The following is a 23,739-nucleotide window of genomic DNA, read 5'->3' as shown; positions in this document are numbered from 1 at the left end:
GTGGAATTTTTAAAAAATTGTATTTATTTATTTTGGGCAGTACTGGGCCTTCGGTGCTGCTCAGGCTTTTCTCTAGTTGCAGAGAGCAGGGGCTACTCTTTAGTTGCAGTGCACGTGGCTTCTCTTGTTGTGGAGCATGGGCTCTAGAGCGTTGGGGCTTCAGTAGCTGCAGTTCCCAGGTTCTAGAGCACCAGCTCAATAGTTGTGGCGTATGGGATTAGTTGCTCTGCAGCATGTGGGATCCTCCCAGATCAGGGAACAAACCTGTGTCTCCTGCATTGGCAGGTGGATTCTTTATCACTGAGCCACCAGGAAAGCCCCAGGGCAGCAGAATTTTAAATTGTGTGCTTGCCATTTCTCACTCCAGATTGGCAGCAGCTGTGGAGACAACAGCCTATACTCCTGGTGCAGGTTGCTGTGCCAGAAGAAACGATGATATAAACCTTATGCTCCAAGGATTGTGAATGTGTATTTTGACCTGTCAAATCTGTTGCTTCCTTATTACTTGCTTACAAAAACTAGAGTATGGGGAAAATATTACAGCAGAGGAACCTGGCAAACACTACCTCAGCCAGGTGATCAAGTTTAACATCATTAGTTATGTCATGTTGTTAGCATGTATCCTTGATATGATATGATGATGGCAAGCTTTATCTCTGTGATCTTCCTCCCAAGAACATGTAACTCCAGTCGAGTCATAAGAAAAATATATATAAATTCTACAAATTACCTGAACAGTACTTCTCAGAACTGTCTTGGTCATCAAAAATAAGGATAGTCTGGGAAACTGTCACAGGCCAAAGGAGGCTTAAGGAGACATGACAGTTAAATGTCCTATTTTGTCCTGGGTGGGATCCTGGGAGAAAATGGGCTCTAGGGAAGAACTAAGAAAATCTGATTAAATGATGGAGTTTAGTTAATAAATATATCAATAATGGTTTCATAATTGTGACAGATGTACCATAGCAATGTAAGATATTAAGAGTAAGAGAGGATATATATATGTACACATACACACACGCACATATAGTTGATTCACTTTGTTGTATAGCAGAAACTAGCACAACATTGTAAAGCAATCATACTTCAATAAAAAAAAAAAACCGGTTCATGAATTGCCCAAATCCAGAGTGCATGATAGTCTACAGAAAAAATGAGCCAGTTTCTTCAACAAATCAGTGACTTAAAAAAGGGAGTATGGACTATTATGGAATAAAAGAGACTTGAGACCCATTACCCAAGTACAATGCACGAATCTTGTTTGGATCTGGATTTGAAAAATCCAACATTACAAAGACATCTTGAAAGCATTTGAGAAAATTTGAATACAGACTGAAATTAAGGAATTATTTGTTAATTTCATTGGATGTGATGATGGCATGGTGCTTATGTGTATCTCTTAATGCCTTTAGCAATTACAAATTGCACACCAAAGTAATTATTGTAAAATTTCCTTTAAAATCCTCCAGTCAGATGAAGAGAAACAATGATTGGAAGCTGATGAAATAAGAATGGCAAAATGATAACTGTTGAAGCTGGGTGGTGGTACATGAGAGTATATTATATCCCCTCTTTTATGTATGTTTGAACATACATAAAATACTTTTATAATAAAAGTACTTTTATAATAAAAGTATATAATACTTTTATAATAAAAAGGTTTTTCTAAAGAAATATAGATTAGGGGTATGAGCCCTACATCCCATTATGATTTACCCTTAGTTATGTAATTCTGGTCAAGTCACTTCATTACAGTACCTGAACTCTTTCCTTAATGACTTAGAAATATAACTGATAAAGTGATGATGATAAATTTTATTGTCTATTGTGTGCCTAGAATTATATCAAGTGATAAAAAGGAACAAAGAACTGCATATATCCTATTCTCCAGGCATCAGGGTTGGAGTGTGAGAGCTAGAGAAGAGGAAATATGACTTTGGAAATGTGAACTATTATATGGAAGAAAACTATCATTTGTAATTCCATCATGCAGAAATAAACACAGTAAGATCTTCGTATATATTTACACAACTTCCAGATGTTTTACTATCTACATACACTTGTTTTTTAAAAAAAATAAAATAAAATTTGAACTATTCTGTATGTGTCTTCTTGTGTCCTCTTTTTGCTTGTTTTGTTTTCTGTCTCTGTGTGTACTATTATACCCATAGAGTAATCAGTGGACACTATAGTATATGGAAACAAAAATAGGTAACCGTGATCTAGTTTCTTTTTTCCCTTACACCTCTTTGAATAATTACAATAAGCCCTTTAATGAATATGTACCACATATGGTCATCTCTAGCTTAAATTCTTTTTTTTAGCTTAAATTCTTGAAGCTGGTCTCTTGATATCTAGTTTTACTCTCTTGCAATTCATCCTTCACACAACACAAAGTGATCTTCCTGAAATAGCCCTAACTACATCATTCCTCTGCACAGAAACTCTCAATGCAATGCAAGAGGTTGTGCAATTCCGTATGTATGACAGTCTCAAAAAGACAAAAGTATAGGGAAAGAGCACAGGTCAGTGGTTGTCAGGGTTTAGGGGTGTGGGGAGGGTGTGACTATAAAGGAGTAGTATAAGCAAATTCTTTATTTATTTTTGGTTGCACTGTGTCTTGTTGCTGTGTGCAGGCCTTCTCTAGTTGTGGCGAGCAGGGGCTATGCTTCATTGTGGTGCACAGATTTCTCATTGCAGTGGCTTCTCTTATTGGGGAGCACAGGCTCTAGGGCACATGGGCTCAGTAGTTGTGGCACATGGGCTTGCTCCATGACATGTGGAATCTTCCGGGGCCAGGGATCAAACCCGTGTCCCCTGCATTGGCAGGTGGATTCCTATCCACTGTGCCACCAGGGAAGTCCAGGAAATTCTTCTGGGTATTGAAATTGTTCTTTGTCCTGATTGCAGTGAGCCAAGCCATGGGGAAAGAACAAATTGAAGCGTCAAGTGAGGCAAGCAGAGGTGGGTAAACCAGAGAAGCAGAGTCAAATGGGTCAGAGAGCAAGAAGGGACTAACGTCCAAAGCCAAGAATATGAGCACATGGAGGACAGGAAATTATATAGAGTATGCTAAGCCATAGGATAGTTTGGGTAAATATTAGAGATAAGCTTTCTTCGTTCCCTTCTGTAAATGCCTCTGCCCCCTTTAAAGAGCCAAAGCTGAGTATAAAATATCAAGTGAATTCAGTCCTACCCAGTCTAGACCATCGGACTGAACATCTATGGGAAGCAGGTGTATTAGAATAGGAGAGGTGTGAGCTTTGGAATAAAAAGACCAGGATTCAAATTCTGACTCTGTCCCTCAGCACAATAGTTGTGTGACCTTAGGCAAATCCCTCTCAACTTCAGTTTCTTCATCTGAAAAAATGGAGATAGATAGCATCTACCTCAGAGGACTGTTGTGATGAAATAAAATTATGTAAATGATCCAACATGAAGCTTGTTATCTAACAAGCACTAAACAGATAGGAGCCCACTTCCTTCATAGGCATCTATCATACTTGGCTTTATATTTCTAGTGAGTTGTATGCACTACATCTATCCCTCTCCAACCAGATATTAAACTTGTTGGGGACAGATACTGTGTGAATCATTTTTAGCATATATTTACTTTTTAAAGTAATATATTTTTCAGACTACAAACACCACATAAAATTATACAAAGGTCAAATATTGCAAACAACACAAAAGAAATCCCCAATCATCTTCCCTGCTTCCCCAACCAGAGAACTGCCGTAAAGAGTGTTGAACATTTTCCTCCAGCTCCTCCCACCACCATATTGTTGTTTTAGTTTTTTTTTTTTTTAACAAAAAATGGGATCATTGTTGAAGTATGAGTCTCAAAATGTTCAGGAAAAGTTTTATACAAAGAGTGTGAACATGTGTCAAAGTTTAATTTTAACTCATGAAGGAGGAAACCAGCAGGATGGTAAAGTTAACTCAAAACAGGATGTGAGAACTGGTATTTATATACACTCAGTTAAAAAACAAGGGATTGCTAAAATAATATTGCTAAGTTAGAACCAAAGCTGATTAATGCCCAAGAGGGCAATAAGAACCAAAATCGTGATGTCTTCTTTAGGTGGGCAGAAAGTGTCATTGCATCAGTTTTACAGAATTGTAAAATGACTAAATCCTCATCAGTTGTGCTAAATTACACTTCTCTAGACCCAAAGAGTCAGATGACACCTAAATAGGTGTGTTGGAAAATGCTTTCAATGTGACATTAAAGCATTAAGTAATCATCTCTTCCCTATGTATTAATTTCCAATGCTGCTTTAATAAATTACCACAAACTAAGTAGGTTTTTTAAAAAAATATTTTCCTACAGTTATGGCAGTCAGAAATCCAAAACCAGCTTCATAGGGCCAAAATCAAAGTGTCAGCAGGGCCTGGCTCCTTTTGGATGCCTTATGGGACAATGTATTTCCTTGTTTTCATCCTAGAGCTTCATTTCTCAGTTTGTAGCCCCTTCCTTCATCTTTTTTTTAAATTGTTGTCAACATATATTCCTTTTTAATTAATTAATTAATTAACATTTTCTTGGCTGCATCACCATGGGGTCTTAGTTCCCCAACCAAGAATTGAATCTGTGCCCCTTGCATTGGCCAGGTGGCACCAGTAGTAAAGAACACACCTGCCAATGCAGGAGACAGAAGAGACTCGGGTTTGATCCCTGGGTCAGGAAGATTTCCTAGAGGAAGAAATAGCAACTCACTCCAGTATTCTTGCCTGGAGAATCCCATGGACAGAGGAGTCTGGCGGGCTATAGTCCATAGGGTCACAAAGAGTCAGACATAACCTAGCCTGGAAGCATAGGGTCTTAACCACTGGACCACTAATGAAGTACCCTCTTTCTCCATCTTAAACCCAACATTATAAAACCTTCAAATATCTCTGTTTCCATCTTCACATAATGTTCTCTCATAAAGATCAATATGTTTACATCTAGCATACCCAGATAATCCAGGATAAGTTCCTAATTCAAGGCCAACTGATTAGCAATTCTCCCTTAATTCTCCCTGGCCATATAAGATGGCATATTCACAAGTTCTGAGGATTAGGACAAGTAGACCTTTATGGCAGAGCAGGAGGTGGTGGGCATCATTCTTCCTATCACACCCTTATTTCCAAGTTTTGAGTAATTCTTCATAACCTTATCCTATACATTTTGTTTCTCCAACTTGCTTTTTTTCACCTATCTTTTCACTCAGCACATGCTGTATACACCTATATGATTCTTCTTAATGACTGGACAATATTCCAATTATGGAATTGCAAGAATTTAATCTTTTCCCTATAGTTGGAAATTTAAGTTAATAGTTTTTCATGGAGACAAACAGTGCCTCAATGAATATCCTCATACATATTTCTCTGAACAATTGTGGCTATGTTTCCATAGGGAAAATTTTTTAGAGGTTAAAATTCTGAGACAAAAAGTATGCCATGTAATTTTGACAAATACTGACAAGCAACCTTCTGAAAATTTGTGCCAATACTTTACTCTCATACCAGTAATATGAGGGTGCCTATTTATCTCCAACATCACTTACACTCAATATTTTGGATTCACTTGTCTTTCAGCATCTATGTAGCTCTTTAAGATATCTACATAGACTCTGCAGGCACAAATTGAGAATTTAATAGTTGATTAACAGAACTGAAAATTAGTTATTGTATTTACTTAATACACTCATGGCTGAATTTATCTTTGTTACATCCTCCTTGCTAGGCTTCTTTTTTTTCAATTGAAGTATAGTTGATTTACGATGTTGTGTTAAGTTCACGTTTATAGCAAAGTGATTCAGTTACACACATGGACAGACATATATAGATATATTCTCTTTCAAATTCTTTCCAATATAGGTTATTACAAGATATTGACTATAGTTTCCTGTGCTATACACTAGGACTTTGGTGTTCATCTATTTTATATATAGTAGTATCTATATGTTAATCCCATCCTCATAACTTATCCCTCTCATTAGAACAATGCAAATCCACGTGTACAACTCAGAGGGCTTGTCCTAACAATGACACATTGGTAAGAGAGCTAATATGTGTAAGTGTGTCTTGAATATTATAAAGTGCTATTCAGATGTTATTTCCATATATGGAAATGTGTTTTTGCAGGTAGCTTTCATATCTTACACAGACTGGCCTTGCTATTTCCTGGATTCATATGGCATTTGTTTTGTTGCCAAGGCCCATAACATACTTTCATTGTGCACCGCAGAGTTTCTAAGGCCTGAAGTATATGACTGATGGTGCCAGTCTTTCAGGAGGAAAGGCATAAAATCATGGGCATAGGCGTCTTCTGAAGACAGTAATTGTGTGGCTGAATCAAACTGACTCCATTTTGTCAGCTCTTAGGGCCAGAGTCCTACTCCCTCCCCTCTCTGCATGACTTAGCTTTAGCCTACTCACTAGGAATGCACCCAACCCAGTTGAGTTTCCTATTAACTTTTAGCTTTGCCTTCATCTGATATGAAAACTGGAAGAAAACTTTTTGCTGATCTGGATGATTAATGATAATGAGACTCCTTGGATGGGGGAGGAAAGAACCCTGGTTCCTATAGGTGCAAATGTGTGTCTCCCTTGGTAGCCAGATTCTATTTTCAACTTTGATCCCTTTTCAACTCCCCCATACCCCTTTCAGGGGCACAGAGTGCAGCTGTGAATATCCCTGGGTCATTGTCCACCAGATCCTGCCTATGCCCACAATAAACTTCATAATTGCACATTATGGAGTTGCCTGCTTCATTTTTCGGTTTTAAAGTTCCTTCTCAGTTCAACGGATATAACTTAATATCCCCGCCTCCCAACAGTTATAAAGCCCAAAAGCAAAAACTTCAGAGAAGGAGGATCTCCACTCTTGGGAAATATTTTGGAGGGTCCACAGTCAACTGATTTGTACTAGAAGATTTGTCAGAGACAGAGTCTCGTGGATTTAGATGGACTGTTTGGGGGAGCACCCAACCCTACAGCCGTCAACCTCACCCTATCCCAGGAAGTAGTAATCAGTTCTGTAAAGCTAAAGACTATGGCCTTGGGAGGTGCAGGCATGAGGAGGGCTAGCTGAAAGAGCACTCAAGGTTGACCTAGACTCTCAGAACTATGACGGCTCCAGGAGGGGTGTTATTCTGTAGTGTCCCCATTCTCTAGCATGCTCTGGGGGTCAGTTTCTCAACAGCAGTAAGGGCAGTGTTGGCCAGAGAAAATTATAAGAGAATGGGCTTCAGTACTCCCCTGCTCTGATTGGTTATTTCTGGAGGAAGTGGTCATACAAACCTGACTGGAATTGCTCCCTCCAGTTTTACTTCCACAACCAGGATCTGGAAGGTGTGTGTCTAAAAACACAAGGAGTCAAAATCCTGAAACTAGAAAGGAAATGATTCTCTTCACTATCCTTCCCCTCCCCGCCCAACCCAATTTCCCAACCCTCTCAGTCTCCAGCCTACATGTGCATGTGAACACCTCCTCGGTTTTCCTCCTAGGCTTTTCAGGACTTACCCTTCTCTAGAGTGAATTGAGTGGTACCCCTTGATAAGGAGTATTTGTAATAAGGCATGCTTGATACAAACCCAGCCACAGTCCATAAACTATTCTTGAAACCACTAACACATTAAAATAATTTCACAAAGGACCTAAGAGGACTTAGAAGTTTACATCATGATCAAGAGTATAAGGTCTGGGGCCTGAGTGCCCAAGACTGAATCCTGGTTCTGACACTATCTGTGACCTCAGGCAGGTCACTTCACTTTTCTATGCCTTAGAATCTTCACCTGTAAAATGCAGAATCACAGTACTTACCCTCAAAAGAGTTGTTTTGAGGATTGAATGAAATAATGCATATAAAGCACCATGCCAGACATATAGTAAGTGCTCATAAATATCAGCTAGTGTTTAATTCTCCTACAGTGCCTCATGGTTCTATGCCCATAGTCTTTAAAACTGACAACTATTAGTTTATTTATTAATAATACATTTCCTTAATATGTTCATTTGTCCATACTTAGCCTACTGAATTTTCAATGACATAAGAATAGTTGTTGTTACAATGGTCTAGCATTTCCCCCCACACTTTGTAATTCTGTACTCCTTTTCCAAGGTCCATTTGCTGGCCCCATCTCTGCCTCCTCTCCCACTCAGACTTGCCCCTACAAAAGTAGCCTGTGTTGAACCTTCCCCCACCTCCCACCCTTCTAGGTTGTTACAGAGCCCAATATTGTAAAGCAATTATCCTTCAATTACAAATAAAATTTTAAAAATAAATAAAATAAAATTTAAAAGTACCCTGTGTTGCTTTAAGATTTCAGAAGGTAAAAAGGAGTAATAAAAGAAGTGTCTGCAGATGGAAAGGAGCACACTCCTCTGCTCTACTCCTATATTCCACAATGCATCTCCTGTGCATCTATAAGATTGCTATGGAACAGAAAGGCCACCACCTATATAGGAGGTTCTGAAGGTTCATTTGTGTAATGTATCACTGGTGTCTCTTCTCTGTGGATAAGGGCAGCTGATTTTTCAAGTGGAACTTGCTCCACAATCTTCACCCTAAACTCTCTGCATTCCTGGCATATTAAGTCACTGAGGATGGAAAGGATACATGCAGAAAAATAAGTCTAGTCTGGTGTAAGCCACATTTTTCTGCCCTCTGTATCTCCACTTCAGCTCCAATTGGCTTGCCTGGGTCAACTGTGTGTCTCTATGTTCTCATAGCACCTGATCCTTAAGTAGCTGACTTACATGACTTTTCTGGACCAAATTATAGCTCCACACTCCTCTTGCTCTTAAATAATAGAAGGCACATTAACCACTAGGGAGAAATTATTGCTTGAATTTCAAAGAGGCAGTGTGTTTTTCTGGAGATTTGGTAGGTTATTTCTTTCAAATTTACCTTGAATAACAATCAGAGGACAGTGGTGTGTGCTTTTTATGACAACCACCTAGATCTCCATCATGAAAGATGAGGATGAGGAATGAGGGAATTAAGTTGAAAGAGGAAATCTCCACTTCTCCAAAGTCACTTTACTCTTCCCTAAACTAAGTATCCAATCCTTTCAACCCCAAACAGTGGTTGAAGATGGCAAAACCACACGAGACATGTCAGGAAACAGGACAATTCTGGCTCATGCACTGCTGCTTAACAGAGGGAGTTCTTCCAATATTAGATAAGAAGAGGAGAAATGGCAAAAGATAAATTCTTACCAAGATCCCAAGAGTAAGACTGGATGAGAATGAGGAGTCTTAGGTTAGATTGTTCACAATTCCTCACAGCATTGTGGTGGGCACAACTGATTCATGCTACTAGGAGTTCATCTTACTTTCTTGGTCTGTGAGGGGCAAGCATTAGTTAGGTAAATGCTAAGATACTCAGTCCCAATAGTCAGTGGCCATAGAAGCTTCATATCCTTGGTGATGTTAGAGGCATCCAGCTGACTTTCTCATCAAAATACCCAACTCATATGCGTGAAAGTTACTCAGTCATGTCCAACTCTTTGCAACCCTATGGATTATACAGTCCATGGAATTCTCCAGGCCAGAATACTGGAGTGGGTAGCTGTTGCCTTCTCCAGGGGATCATCCCAACCCAGGGAATGAACACAGGTCTCCTGCATAGTAGGCGGATTCTTTACCAGCTGAGCCACCAGTGAAACCCAAGAAAACTGGAGAAGGTAGCCTATCCCTTCTCCAGTGGATCTTCCCAATCCAACTCATATGATATATAAACATTAAGACACATAAGGAAGGGAGACCTGCATTCCCCCACTGGGGGTGTAGGAATGAGCAGATGGTTGATAAGCACATGCTCCTTATTAGAAAATAAAATCTTGTGGGCAGAAAGCAGTACCGATGATGATTTAACGTGATCTGGTTTTCCTCCTCTGTCTTCACTCCACCTTGGGGTGTTAGCCACTCTCCCAACTCCAAACAACATAAAGTTGATGTCCTAGGTATTAATACCTCTCTTGTTCTCTGAAAAAAATGAATCAACAAAATACTCAGGAAAGTAGGAGACACAAAGCAATTTTCATTTCTTCCACACATTAGAAACATTTTCAATTACAGTTCAGCTTCTCTGAGATCTACATCAGAATTGGTCAAAGAGCACAACAAAGCCAGGTTGGAGGGAATCCTTGATAAAGAGGCAAGAAGAGCGAGCTTTGACTCAACCACTCCACTCAGCACACTGGAGGCTCATGCAGGTCCCTAAGATAAACAGTCATGCTGCTTTATGCCTTGAATGAATACTACTCTGTACTCCCTCCTCATAGTGTGTCTTTGAAGGGCTGCTTGGAAAAAAAAATCCCTGATGAATGATCACTAGTAAAGTCCTAAAGGAGAGCTAACTCATTTGTGGGACAGCTCTTTCAATAGTGGGGGTTTACCTCTTAATCACTGTTTCTCACTGGAATTGAAAGACTCCAGTCACGTTCACAGTTACAGATTCCACATTAGTCAAACAGTTTCCTGGGCAGTACCCATAGGTTGTAAGCAGTCACATCCTCTGTTCAGTCAGGATATATTCTGGTGGTATTCTGAGTCATTCAGTTCAGTCCACAGAAAGCTCAGTAATGCTCAAGGGAATGAGCAGAGCTTAAAAGTCACAGACAGCCTTAGGTGCATGGATATAAGGTATCTCACAGGGCAGCCAGACAGCTGACCAGGGTGGATGGAATATGAATGACATCTCTGACCCTCCCGGATATGTAGTAGTTACCTTGGTGTTCAAACATTGCAGTCAATCTTACGGAAATAAAATCTACTTGAGGGCTGCTCTTTCTTCTGATAGACTTACCAGAAAACTCAAAAAAATATCCTGGTAGATATTCACCCAAGAGCCTCATCATCTCCTTCAATTCTACAGCTGGTCTTGGCATCCCCCAACCCATTCCCAAATATCTGAAAGATAGAATCAGGCAATGCTTTGCCTTGCTTCAGCATCAGCAGATGGCTCTGAGTTCTCAACCCTGCCCTGAGGGTGTCGATGGGAGCATACACAGTGGAGGTAGTCCACTACATTGTGAGTGAAGAGTGAGCGCAATGGATGCAAGTACTGGAAGAACAGGAGCATGAAACCAATGGAAATCAGATAAGCAATAACGAGCTGCAAGGCGATCAAGGAATGACAGTAATTCAGTAACACTTTAACTCCAAAGAACTTAAAAACCAAGACCATGATCACATTCTCTATCAATCTCACACTATAGTGCAGGCCCATGTGTCCCCAGTTCTGACCTTTCTCAACAAGGTCCCTATCTGCTAACTTCAACTGCAAAGCTGACCAGCAAGAGAAGTTGATGCCAGCGTAGAGGACAGTAATGGAAATCAACACCACCAGGGTGCCCACTCGGCTGAAATTTTTCTCAATGTTATTGGGCATCTGGGCACCACTCCTCCAGAACTTCACCCAAGGCTCAAAGAGGATGATCAGGAAGTTCAGCAGTAAGAAGGGCACAGCTTTCAACTTCAAGGTGGCTGAAAAGAGCACGAGAATCACGAGGCGGGAGGTGATCTCCAATGTCCGCCAAATGGTGATGCAAAGGACTTCTAGTGGCCCAAGGCGAATCTTGTATTCATCATACTTGATCTGGATGGCCAACATGTTGCAGAGGGTAGCCCCATAGGTGACAGATATCAGGGAAAAGACTATAAGCACTGCTGTAAGAAAGAAAAAACAGAAAAAATAGGAGTCAATGTTGATGAACTTTGTACTCTGACCCAGAGATCCAGAGAGATGATAGGCAAGACTTGAGGGCTTAAATTAAGAGAAAACCTATGAATGAACACAGCTGTGTAAACCAGGAGCATTCACAGAAAAAAATGAAAATAAACTAATTATTTTTGTGTGATAGGGACTGTAGCAGTTTTTCATTTCTCTAGTTTCTAAATTTCCCATGAAATTAGAAATGAACATGTACTGTAATACTTTAATAATCATATAAACATGCAAAATAAACATTTAAAAAAAGTGAGTCTCAGAACAAGCATTGAAGGCTTCCCTGGTGACTCAGATCATAAAGAATCTGCCTGCCATGCAGGAGACACAGGAGATGTGGGTTTGATCCCTGGGCTGGGAAGATCCCCTGGAGGAGGAAATGGCAACCCACTCCAGTATTCTTGCCTGGAGAATTCCATGGATAGAGGAGCCTGGAGGGCTACAGTCCATGGGGTCATAGAAGAGTCAGACACAACTAACACTTTCAGTACTAGCACTGAGAGGTCACTAACAAAAGAAGAGTACATATAAAGGGATAAGCAGCATCTACCTGATGAAACCTGAGAAAACAATGCTGGAGGCAGAGAGAACTCTATCTGCAAAAAATCCTGTCTTAGGAGACTCAGAGAGAACGCTTTTGGTTATAGAAGTCCCTGCTTTGAGGAATATCTTCTCCAAGGAAGTAATCTTGTTTGTGTGTGTTTCTAGAATATAAAATATATCCTGGAAATTCCAAGAGGGCAGAAAGGGCCATGTATATTTTGTTCACTGCTGTATCACCAGAACCTAGCACACTGCCTGGAGTATAGTAGGTGCTCGACAAATGTTTGTGGAATTAATGAAGAATTCTGAATTTAGAGAGACAGAATAAAATACTTATGATTAGATGTCCTTGGTTCAACAGTGCGGAAGCTTGTGCAAATCACTGAATATCTACGTGCCTCAATCTCCTAGGTCACTGATATATTCTAGAGTTGCTTGTATTAATCACCAGCAATGCCAGTTTATCACATCAATGGTGTGGCAAACTTTAGGAATCCCCAAATTTCTGGCAGAATGGTTTAAAAATTTTTTAAAAACCACTTCCTAGCCCATAACATCCATATCACTGAAGGATCAGTATGCTCCCTAACTTGCTCTCCTGAGTCTCAACTCCAGTGACCCTTTCTTTTTCTTCCTTCCTTTATATCAGAGGATACTGGTCACTAAGAAAGATCTAGCTCTCTCAAGGAGAATGAGGGGTCCAAGTGTACTCATCCAAAAGAAACACTGGAGCTTTCTGTTATCATAAAAACACTGGATTCAGGGAATTACAGCCATTGAAATGTCAATCTAATCTGCAAGAGAAGCAAAGACCTCCCCCTGGAAAGCCAAAAAGAAGCACAGCTTTGTTTCCAAGATCTTTTCCAGCTCTAAGTATAGGGTTGCGGTTCCAAGTACTGGAATGGGAGACTCAAAGTGTCTACTCTTAGCTTTATTTTTAATTATTTATAATTTTTTCTAGTTGTATTGGGATATAATTGACATATAACATTGTATTAGTTTAAGGAGTACAAAAGGATTATTTGATAAACTCTTGGCTGTATAAACCACACTCAGTGCCATTCTCAAGAGTTGATGCTCCTTATGGAGTTTGGAACATCAGGGCACATGTATAGCTGGCCAAATGTGGTGATGCTTTCCCTTAACTGAAAACTCATTTGTTGATAGTAGTGTAATAAAAGGCAGAAAGCCTGATGCTTCCAATTAATGTAAAAACACCTTCCATCTGTCTCTCTAAAAATAGACACATGCCATAAGAGGTCATAATGCTGCTAGTGAATTTGCTCATCTATGCTGATCCAGATAGCCTCCCAGAGCAAACAGATAAAAAGGGGGGTAGCAAGGAGAAGATAGGAGGGTGGGTGAAAATGAGGAAAAGTGAAAGCAAAAAGTAGTTTACAAAACCTTAAGAGAGAGGGTATCATCAGAAAGTTTTTAATAGGAGAAATCACCAAAGAATTGAAAATAAGGCCTTGCAGAAAACTTCCCCTACAACCTTTGTATAGTGATATAGTTGGGCTTCCCTGGTGACTCAGGTGGTAAAGAATCTGCCTGCAATGCAGGAGACCTGAGTTTGATCCCTAGGTTGGATACTTCCCCTGGAGGAGGAAATGTCAACCCTCTCCAGTATTCTTGCCTGGAAAATCACAAGGACAGAGGAACCTGGAGGGCTACAGTCCATGAGGTCGCAAAGAGTCAAACACGACTGAGTGACTAACATTGTCACTTCATAATTAGAAATATAGGTTCTAAAGGTGGATGTCCTAGATGCCAATCCTTTTTGCCATTCATTAGTTATGGAACCTCCAGGAATTTGTTTAACTTCTCAGTGCCTCTGTTTTCTCATTTGTAAGATGTGGATAATAACAAGTATCTTATAACATTGCTGTGAAGATTTAAATGAAATCATTACATTAGAGAAATCCCCGGAACATAGTAAACTCTATCTGCTAGCCTCTATCATCATCATCACCATTCTCTATTTCCTAAAGTGCAGGAGATACATTTAACTTACACAGGCACTACCCTGACACTTAGGAAATTAGGTGATTTAAAAACTGATAGAACACCTAGACATAGGCCTCACAAAAATGTGTAAGACCTATAACAAGAAAATGATACAATTTTACTGAAGTATATTTTAAAATATTTAATGAAATGTACCTCAGTCAAGTTGTATATAGTTGGCCCTCTGCATCCACAGATTCAACCAAAACATGTATGGAAAATACTTGGGAAAAAATTCCAGTAAGTTCCAAAAAGCAGAACTTGAATTTGCCATGCACTGGCAACTATTTACATAGCATTTACATTGTATTAGGTATTATAAGTAACCTAGAGATGATGTAAAGTATATGGGAGGATGTACACAGGTCATATGCAAATATTACACCATTTTATATAAGAGATTTGAGCATTTGCAGATTTTGGTATCTGTAGGGGGTCCCTGAAACAAACCCCTGCAGATACCCAGGACTGACTCTAATTTTCTTGTTAGAGTTCTTACATATTTATGGCATAGAGTGTAGTGATGCTTCATGGAGGTATATTTATCTCCAAACTCATCAAGTTGTACACATTAAATAGGAGATAGAGGTAGAGGTTTTTGTCTTTCATACCTCAATAAAGTCATTTCTAAATATTAAATGAAATAGAGAGCTCAATTATCTTCTAACATGAAATTGACTGATCCTGCAAAACACGTAAACTCCCTCCAAAATAACCTAAATAATTGAGTGCAATCCCAGTCACATTCTCAATAAAATGTTTTTTCTTTCATTGTTATTGTTTTGCTTTGTTTTGTGTTCTGGTGGGGGAATTGACAAACTGAAAATTCATTCTGTTTGGAAGATCAGGCTAAACTGCTCTATCAGATATGAGCTGTGAAAGGCCTTTGTAAGAAAGGCACAAGACCTAAAAGCAATAAAGAATTTGAATATATAAAAATTTAATACTTCAAAATGCCAGAAAATACAAGTATATTGTCCCTTACACATAGTGTGCTGCACATCTCTTACAAGTATGACATATATATGCACATTTAAAATGTGTGTATGCACACACATACAGAACATTATACAAATGTATACATACACACTTATCCACAGCTGGAAAGGAATAGGCAGAATAAGTGAATAGTTCATCCAAATGAATAAGGAAAAAACAAACATCACACTAGAAAAAGTACCATATATAGTACCATATATAGATAAGAACAGAACGTCCAAACATGAAATGATGTTCAGCTTCACTCATAAAGCAAATTATTAAAACAATCATCTTATAATTATACAGGTATTTAGCTTAAGATATGAAGAAACAGGCACATTCATACACTTGGGAATACAAATTCATGCAACCTTTTGGCAGTACTGACGAAATTCTAAACATGCATATCTTTTCTCCCAGCAATTCTACTGCTAAGAAGTTATTCTACAGAATCTCATTCCAGTACACAGACACTTTAAATAATAAACTTTAATCCTACCAGCAGAAAATCAGGGAAGTAAGAAAGAATGGTCCAATTCATATAAAAGAAATATATAGTATATTTATCAAAATTATCATATATGCATATATAATTATTATATATAAGTATATGTAATTAAGTATTGAATAAACATTGGTATACTTTTGAAAAAACATGTTGCTGAAAAGAATGTTTAATACAGTCCTTTTTGGGCAAATATATATGGGTCATGTGCTCAGTCTTGTCTGACTCTTTGTGACCCCATGGACTGTAGCCTGCCAGGCTCCTATGTCTGTGGGGTTTCCCAGGCAAGAATACTGGAGTGGGTTGCCATTTCCTTTTCCAGGAGATTTTCCTGACCCAGGGATTGAACCCACATTTCCTGCATTGCAGGTAGATTCTTTACCATCTGAGCCACCAGGGTGGCATACACACACATATATATTGTATACATGTTTATATTTACACAGTAAAAAGAAGTCTGGAAGGATATACATTAAATGGTAAACAGATTACCTTTGGGAAATGAGATTACCTCTCCTATTTTAATATATTCAGTACAGTTTTGAATCTTTACCATAATCATGTCTGATTTTTATAATTAAAAAAAAATAAGGACCAAAAATAGTAATATATGATCATGGCAAAAAGAAATTCAAAACATATAAAAGGGTATAAAGTAAAAGCTAAAAGCCAGGTGACTGCTCATTTTCACTCCCTAGAAGTAAATCGTTTCTTGCATATCTTTGTAGAAATAGTATGTGCATATACAATTACCTGCAGGCCATTCGTTCTGTGCATGAATTACTTTTATGATGCATAATATTTTAATTAAGTGATTTATTTACCCTCAAAATTCTCAGGAGAAATCATTTCCAGAGACTTTTCTCCCCAACTACCTTCAATTCTAGGTATGCAGAAAGCTTCAAGACCAGCAAAACTTCATGAACAATTCTTAGCAGAGAAAAAGAGACACATTTCCTCCCTACACTTATTTGAAACATGGAGCTTTGTGAAGCAGGGTCAACAGGTAATAATAAGAAAATGGTCCAAAGCTGTACCCACAGCTGTAGCAGCTCAGGTCCAAGTAGATGAAGCTAATCTCAGGCTGTTAAAAGTCATTAACAGTACTTTATCTCAACTTTTGAAAACACTGACTCACACTTCATCCTCTGCTAGAGGTCTACTCATCCCAGGATCCCTCTTTTACAAATGGGAGATTAAGACAGTGACCTCTTTGGTAACTTCTTCTAAAGAACACAGAGAAGGTCAGAAATGGGGCCAGGCCTGACTCAAACCAGTATTCAATCCATACCATTTTTCTTTCTCTCCACTGGAGATGGAAGGAAGGAGTGATTCAATCAGTGATTCCCAAAAGTGGCTGATCAGAATCAATCAGGGTACTTTCAAAAAATGCAGATTCCTGTATTAACTGACTTAGGCCTGAGTATGGAATTTAAGTTATAAAAGGAGTTTTCACCCAGTGATTATGTTTTCTCATGATCAGAATATTAGGGAAACTCTTATTAAAAGGCAGTCATCCCTATACCAACCAACCAAACACCCTCAATCAATGTAAATGCTGTGGGTAGGAAAAATGTCCTACCTGGCTGCTGGTATTACTCACTTCTTCTGGGCCCAGAGACAGTTTATCCATGGCATTTTTAGTTTAAATACCTTACCTAGGTTTAAGAAATCTGGCAGGCCTGAGCTATCTGACTCTGCAAGTTGACTATTGGTGCTGTTCAACAGAAAGCTCTATAATATCAATACAGTAATCATGAGGTATACATAGCTGCTGAGTACTTGAAATGTGGCTAGTATGACCAAGGAAGTACATTTTAAATTTTAATTTAAATAGTCACAGGAAGCTGGTGGCCAGTATATTGGACAGTTCAGGTCTAGATTTCTAAGACCCTTGATTTCAGTGGAACCCGCCCCTCGCCTGACCCCACTCACCTCTACCCAAGGGGACCTCTGCAGAGATCAGAGTCACATAGAGCTGATAGGTAAGCTGGGGCACTGAGCCCAGGAAGGCTTGAATCTGTGACATACGTTTGTAGGCATTGCGGTGCATAGCCAGGGTCCGGATGGAGTGGCCCACCTCCCATTCTATCAGCACCTCCTCGCCATTTATTAGCATCTTCTTTCGGGTGAGGCTGACATAGGGCTCCTCCTGCCCCTCTTTCTTCCACAGTGTGAGGTATTTAATCATGGCCTCCAAACATCTGCAGAAGTAAAGCATCATGGGAACTTAACTAAAGCTGTCCTAGGAAAGAAATTGGTGGTGAGGGGGGATAAATAACTCAGAAAGGTTGTGATATTTTTCTGCCATTTTTTCACTCCTGTTCTATTCAATTTTCATGAGTCAAACAGTTGGAAATGCCTTCTACAAATCACTTGAGTCTAAATCTTTTGTGTTTATTCAGTCATCAACCAACCTAAGAACACCAATTCAGAAGTATTTGAGGACTTAGAAATTGCTTTGTCTCCTTAAGAATAAGTCTATGACAGAAAAATGACTGGAATACAAAAACATTAATAATGTGTTGAGAGAAAATGATGAAGGTTCCAAAAGGCTCTGGTTTTCCTAACACCTTAAGTTCCTGAGGACAAATGTTGCTTATTCAAACCTTCCAGCTTCATACTCAGGTCTTTTGAGCTCTGCTTTTTCAAGACAAAACCCACAAGTATAACTATCTCAGCCAAAATGTCTTAGAGGGGGTCTGGGAAAAAAAACTCTCAAATACACAGGGATGCTTATAAATCAACTATACTCCAATAAAAATTTTTTAAATAATTTAAAGGATACAAATGAAAGCCATTTAGCAACAAAGGTACTTAAAAAGACTTGGCAACTCAGAACCCAATGTACTATATACCTAGGGAACCTCAAAAGACCTCTTTAAAGCTTGTTCTGGGGGCCTCTTGACCTGTTAGGGAACAACAGCCTTTTAAACTTCATTATTTCTCTACAAAAGAGGAAAATTTTCTTTGATTTGGAATCCCCCCACACACACAGAAATGAATGGAAACTGTGGACTGTTTCTTATGATAAGTTGGAACAGTTGTGTCAAAATTTAAGCTGTCTTTCCTGACAGGCTAAGGGCTATATTTATCTCACCCACTGCCCTTATCACATAGTGGGCATTTGATAAATATTTGCTGAGTAAATAAAAGAGTAAGAAGGAAGCAAATAATACAGGGTGAGAAGTGATGGGAGGAGAAAATGATAATGGCAATGAAATTTAACAGAAAAAGAGACCAAAGACAAATTCAGAGATTTATATGCTCTCTAGACCTCTGGCTCCTAATAGGAAAGAGCATTGGCCAGCTGCCATTCTCCACAGGATCTCTCTTTTCTTAAAGATGTTTATTTTATATTGGACTATAGTTGATTTACAATGTTATGTTAGTTTCAGTTGTACAGCAAAGTGATTCAGTTCTACATACACATGTATCCTTTTTCAAATTCTTTTATTTAGATTATTATGAAATATTGAACAGAGTTCCCTGTGCTATACAGTAAAGTCTTTGTTGATTATCTAATTTAAAAAAAATATTTATTTAATTATTAGGCTTCACCAGGTCTTATTTGTGGTATGCAGGAGCTAGTTCCCCAACTGGGGATCCAACCTAGGTCCCCTGCATTGGGAGCACAGAGTCTTAGCCACTGGACCACCAGCGAAATCCCAGTTATCTATTTTAAAAATAGTAGTGTGTATGTCAATCCCAAACTCCCAATTTATCCCTCCCCTTCACCTTTCCCCTTTGGTAACCATAAATTTGTTTTCTAAGCCTATGATTTTGTTTCTGCTTTGTAAATAAGTTCATTTGTATCATTTATCCACAGGATCCCTTTGACATTGGTGCATGTGTGCCAGCTTGAAACATCCACACTGTAAGGAAAACTGAAATCCAGGAGAGAAAAAGATGGAAGGAGAAAACAGAGAAGAAAAAAAAGCAATTTTCTCCTCTGAGTCAGGAAAAATGTGTATGTGCACTTACAACAAAAGATTTTAGATTTTAACCCAAGTCCATCAATGTTATTGCTGAATAAAATATGGGGGGGGGGGTGTGCATGAAGAATCCTGTTCCTGCTTCTGTTCTTAAGGCTATTTACTGGTTTACGTAAGCATGTTTGCTTTGCTTATAAATGGCACAACATGAGAATACATTTTCACTTCCAGAGGTATCTTTGCATTTCATATAAGAAAGCCAGGTCCTCCAAACACCTTCATGTGCCTAATAGCACTAATCAAGTTCCTACCTACCTAAAAAAGTAATTTGCCTTGAAAATAAGCATTATCAAGGATATGGTCTATGAGCTTTTAATTATTTTTCCTGGCTGTAGGGTTAGCTGACTGAGATTATAAATGCTTTTCAATCATATCTAGTCAAAGTTAAATGATAAAAATGAAACAGAGTACTCGACACTATGGATGGTCCAAATCAAAGATGGCTTGGGAGGCCACAAAGCAGAGAGAATTCAAAATGGGGGGCTGGGGTAGTACTTACTGAAATTTGCATCTTCAGGAGGGAGGGGACACATATATGCCTATGGCTGATTCATGTTGATGTATGGCAGAGACCATCACAATATTGTAAAGTAATTATCCTCCAATTGATATAATTTTTTTAAAAGAGCACTTAATCTTAAAAGATTCAATAGATTGCATTTGAAAAGGGAGAGAAAAATGGTTTCCTTGCTCCTCTGATAACATGTCTAAATGACATCTTGATTCAAAGTTCAAGATGAGGTCTTCCTTTCACAGCTTAACTTCAGAGATTTAGAACTGGAAAGGACCTTTAGATTACCTAGTCCAGAGGTTGCATAGGCCAGCTGAGTCACATTGGAAGAACAGCTGTGGCTTGTTTGGCTCAGACAGTGTTTTTATTTAATTACCAAAATCAGTTGTCAAAATATTAAGTCATTCTATTTCCCACAAAATCCTGTCTTGAGTGCTTCTCCTGAAAAGTTGGGGCCTTGGCGATATTGGGTCTGAATTCCCATAAGGAATCAACGAACTGGAGCTGTGGAGCAGTTGCCTCCTTTAGGCTTATCTTGTGGAATCCAGATTGCCACAGTACTCACTACTCTCCATCATTTCTTTAACAATGAAACTTCGCTTTTATTTATCATCACACATGAAGCTACTGTTTTTCTCATACTTGTCTTGCCTTGCTCATTTATGATACTTGCCTGGCCCCTGTTAAGTGTTTGAGTTTGAGACCCATGATCTAGTCCAAGCCATTTATTTTACAGATGAAGGAACTGAGGCTCAAGGCATCTTCAGGGATTTCACCAAGGCTACATAATTAGTCAATGACAGAGGGGGCGAGGGGGGCCCACTAGATTCCAGGTCTCCTGAATTCCAGGCCACTGTTTATGTCTCAAATTTTCACTGATGGAGCATAATCAATTACTCCCTGTTTAAATATATTGATAAAAATTTTTCTTTAAAGAGTAGAGTTCCATCCTTAGCCAGTTTCAGACTGTTTATGTCTGTGATGACAAAACATCTCCCCAATCGCAATTACAACATCAACACTATGACCCATATTCCTCAGCTGACTGCAGGTTTCTGCTTCTCTTGCAATCAAGATAAACTTGGTCCATTCTTTCCTACTGACCTCATAAATTTTGCAACATCTCTCTATCTTGAAAATCCCACAGCATCCAAATGAGACTTCTGATGCAGATGCCTGTTCCCCTTAGGATAAGGCACATTCTTATCCTTTCAAAGCAATCGGAATGGAAAGACTCAATATTATTATATTGTGCTACAGCATCCAGATAGACTGTCTTCCTTTGCCCCTTCTAACCGTGTACCTTTATTGCAGAAAAATACAAAGGGATAAACAGGGGACCAATAAACTGCCAGGAAAAACAAACTACAAGGGGTTGGGGTACCAGATGAGCATAAATGGCTTAAAATATTTCCCAGATGTCAAATAACTCCAGAAAATTTGAAAATAACAGTCACAGCAGCCCAACCAGCTCAGGGTAAAGAAACTGAATGTAAGATGGGACAGAGAAGGTAAGGAACTTCCATCCAATTTAAAGAGTGTCTAAGAGGCAGGGTCAAAATAACATACTCCAAAGCTATGGCCTGTGTTCACAAGGTGATCACATCAATTGGTCTCAAATTCAGATAGCAAACATTGTCAGATGAAGTCTTATTAATGGTACCAAACATGGTTTTGGAACACAGGTACATGCCACATGTTCATTGTGATGGCACTTGGAAGACTGCAGATAAGACTTTGTGGATGGCAGGCAGGGAAGTCAAGAGTGGGAGGGAATAGAAGAATCGATTCAATTAGAAGCACAGTAGCAGTCTTAAAAAATATTAAATTCATCCTTCTCTGCACAATGGGGGGAAGGGGTAGAGGAGGAGGGAAATGATGCAAAAGTTGCTCACCTGATAACAGGTCCCAAGAGGATTAGATGCATAAACAATGATAGTGGCTTGTCTTTGGCCAGGTCTCTGTGGACAAAAATGAGGGTCAACTGGACCATGATGGATGAAAACATAAAGAAAGAAAAGGTGTATGTCATCCAGTAGGTTTCACTATTCTTCCGGTAGATTCTAACCATATACAAGGCAGATGCTGCCTCCCCACAGTACAAAAAGGTGGAGAAGAGGATGCCAAATGGAAAGGTAAATCGGGGATTAGCCCCACGGATGACATCTTCCTCAAGAGAGGATGTCGGCTCCACGTTTGGCTCTTCGGGAATTTCAAAAACTTGGTCCATTGTTGAGGTTCCAACTGTTCTGGTCTGGTTTTCAGAGCACTACCGCCCCTCCCCCACCCCCCAAAAAACGTGCAACAGCTGCAGTCCAAGTATTGGTGAGGAAAGCTGTCAAGTCCAATTCTAGTTAGAGCAGGAGATCCCTCTCTTCTAGTCCCAAATTAGACTTGTTGGAGTCTGAGATGAAGGATCCAGGAGTACCACTTTGAACTTGACTCTTGATTAGCCCGGGATTCCAATCGTCAACACACGTGCTGTGGAATTTGGACAAGGCAAAAGCGAACACCTTAGCGCCCAGTCAGGGGTCCAATTCCAGTCGTGTAAGGAGCCATGGGAACTGCTGTTTTGGTGGCGGTTCCGCCTTTCGCAGCCCTCTAGGCAGCGGGGCAGGCCGGTCTGTCGAGGGCACCCACACTCAGCAACTGCTCTCAAGGAGCCCTGACCAGTGTGCTCTCTCAAATCCGCGGAGAACTGAGCCAGGGCAGAAGTGGGGGTTGCAGCCTGAACGTGCCTTCGGGATTCAGTTCAGTGCCCAGGTACTTAGCTATTGCTAAGCTGTGGCTATTAGCTCGCCTGCTCGCCGGCGCTCTCTCCGGACCCGCGCTTAGTCAAAGGTTCTCACGTAGGCTTCTCGGATTCCCCAAGCTCCGCTCCCAAGGCAGCCCAATCAGGGGCAGGAGCAGAGCCACAGCCCCATCCCCAGGCGCAGTCACCGGGGAGCGAAGTGGCGTGCGCGTCCGCTATAGGATCCAGAGAAAACTGGAGGGGCTTCTTTTCCACCGAGAAACTTTGCTAGCGAAAAACACGACGCGCGGAGTGCCAACCCGGCCGGACAATTGTCACCAAACTCTCGGGCGCCGTCTGCTGCCGGGGTCCTGCCAGCCCGCAGTTCCAGCTGTGAGAGATCGGTGACTTCAGGAACTAAGGCACACAGAAGGCGGGGGTGAGCGGAATGGAAGAGCCAGCTGGGACCAAACAAAACCAGTCTGCGACTTCCAGGGCGGGCAGATGAAGGATGCTCGGTGCGTAGAGGCGCAACAAAAGGGGGCTTGGGCTACCTCTAGAAGGATTTCTTATCACGACCACCGAACCCTGGAGGGGGCTACAGCTTTCGTCTTGCCCCAGAGCAGCAGACGCCCACTTCTACCCCTCCCTCCCTAACTAGCTCGCTCCCACACTCGCTCAACCCACGCGGTTAAGCAGGTGTGTCTCTCTCGGCCTCAGGGTTGAATCTCCCTAGGTCCT

General features: G+C 40.0%; 1 protein-coding gene across 1 annotated transcript; it reads right to left on the bottom strand.

Annotated features, from left to right (window-relative positions):
* Positions 1-10,921: 10,921 nt before the first annotated feature.
* XKRX (XK related X-linked) lies at positions 10,922-22,500 on the bottom strand. Its single transcript, XM_065916800.1, has 3 exons — positions 22,163-22,500; positions 17,697-17,965; positions 10,922-11,667 (listed from the first exon to the last, which is right to left on the bottom strand). Exons 1-3 carry the CDS (start codon positions 22,495-22,497, stop codon positions 10,922-10,924), a joined length of 1,350 nt encoding a protein of 449 aa, XP_065772872.1. The 5' UTR covers positions 22,498-22,500.
* Between the last annotated feature and the right edge of the window lie 1,239 nt (positions 22,501-23,739).

The sequence above is a fragment of the Muntiacus reevesi genome, chromosome X, assembly GCF_963930625.1.
Source record: "Muntiacus reevesi chromosome X, mMunRee1.1, whole genome shotgun sequence".
Lineage (NCBI taxonomy): Eukaryota > Metazoa > Chordata > Mammalia > Artiodactyla > Cervidae > Muntiacus > Muntiacus reevesi.
The sequence above is the reverse complement of the archived record's forward strand: the minus strand, read 5'-3'. Positions and strand labels throughout refer to the sequence as shown.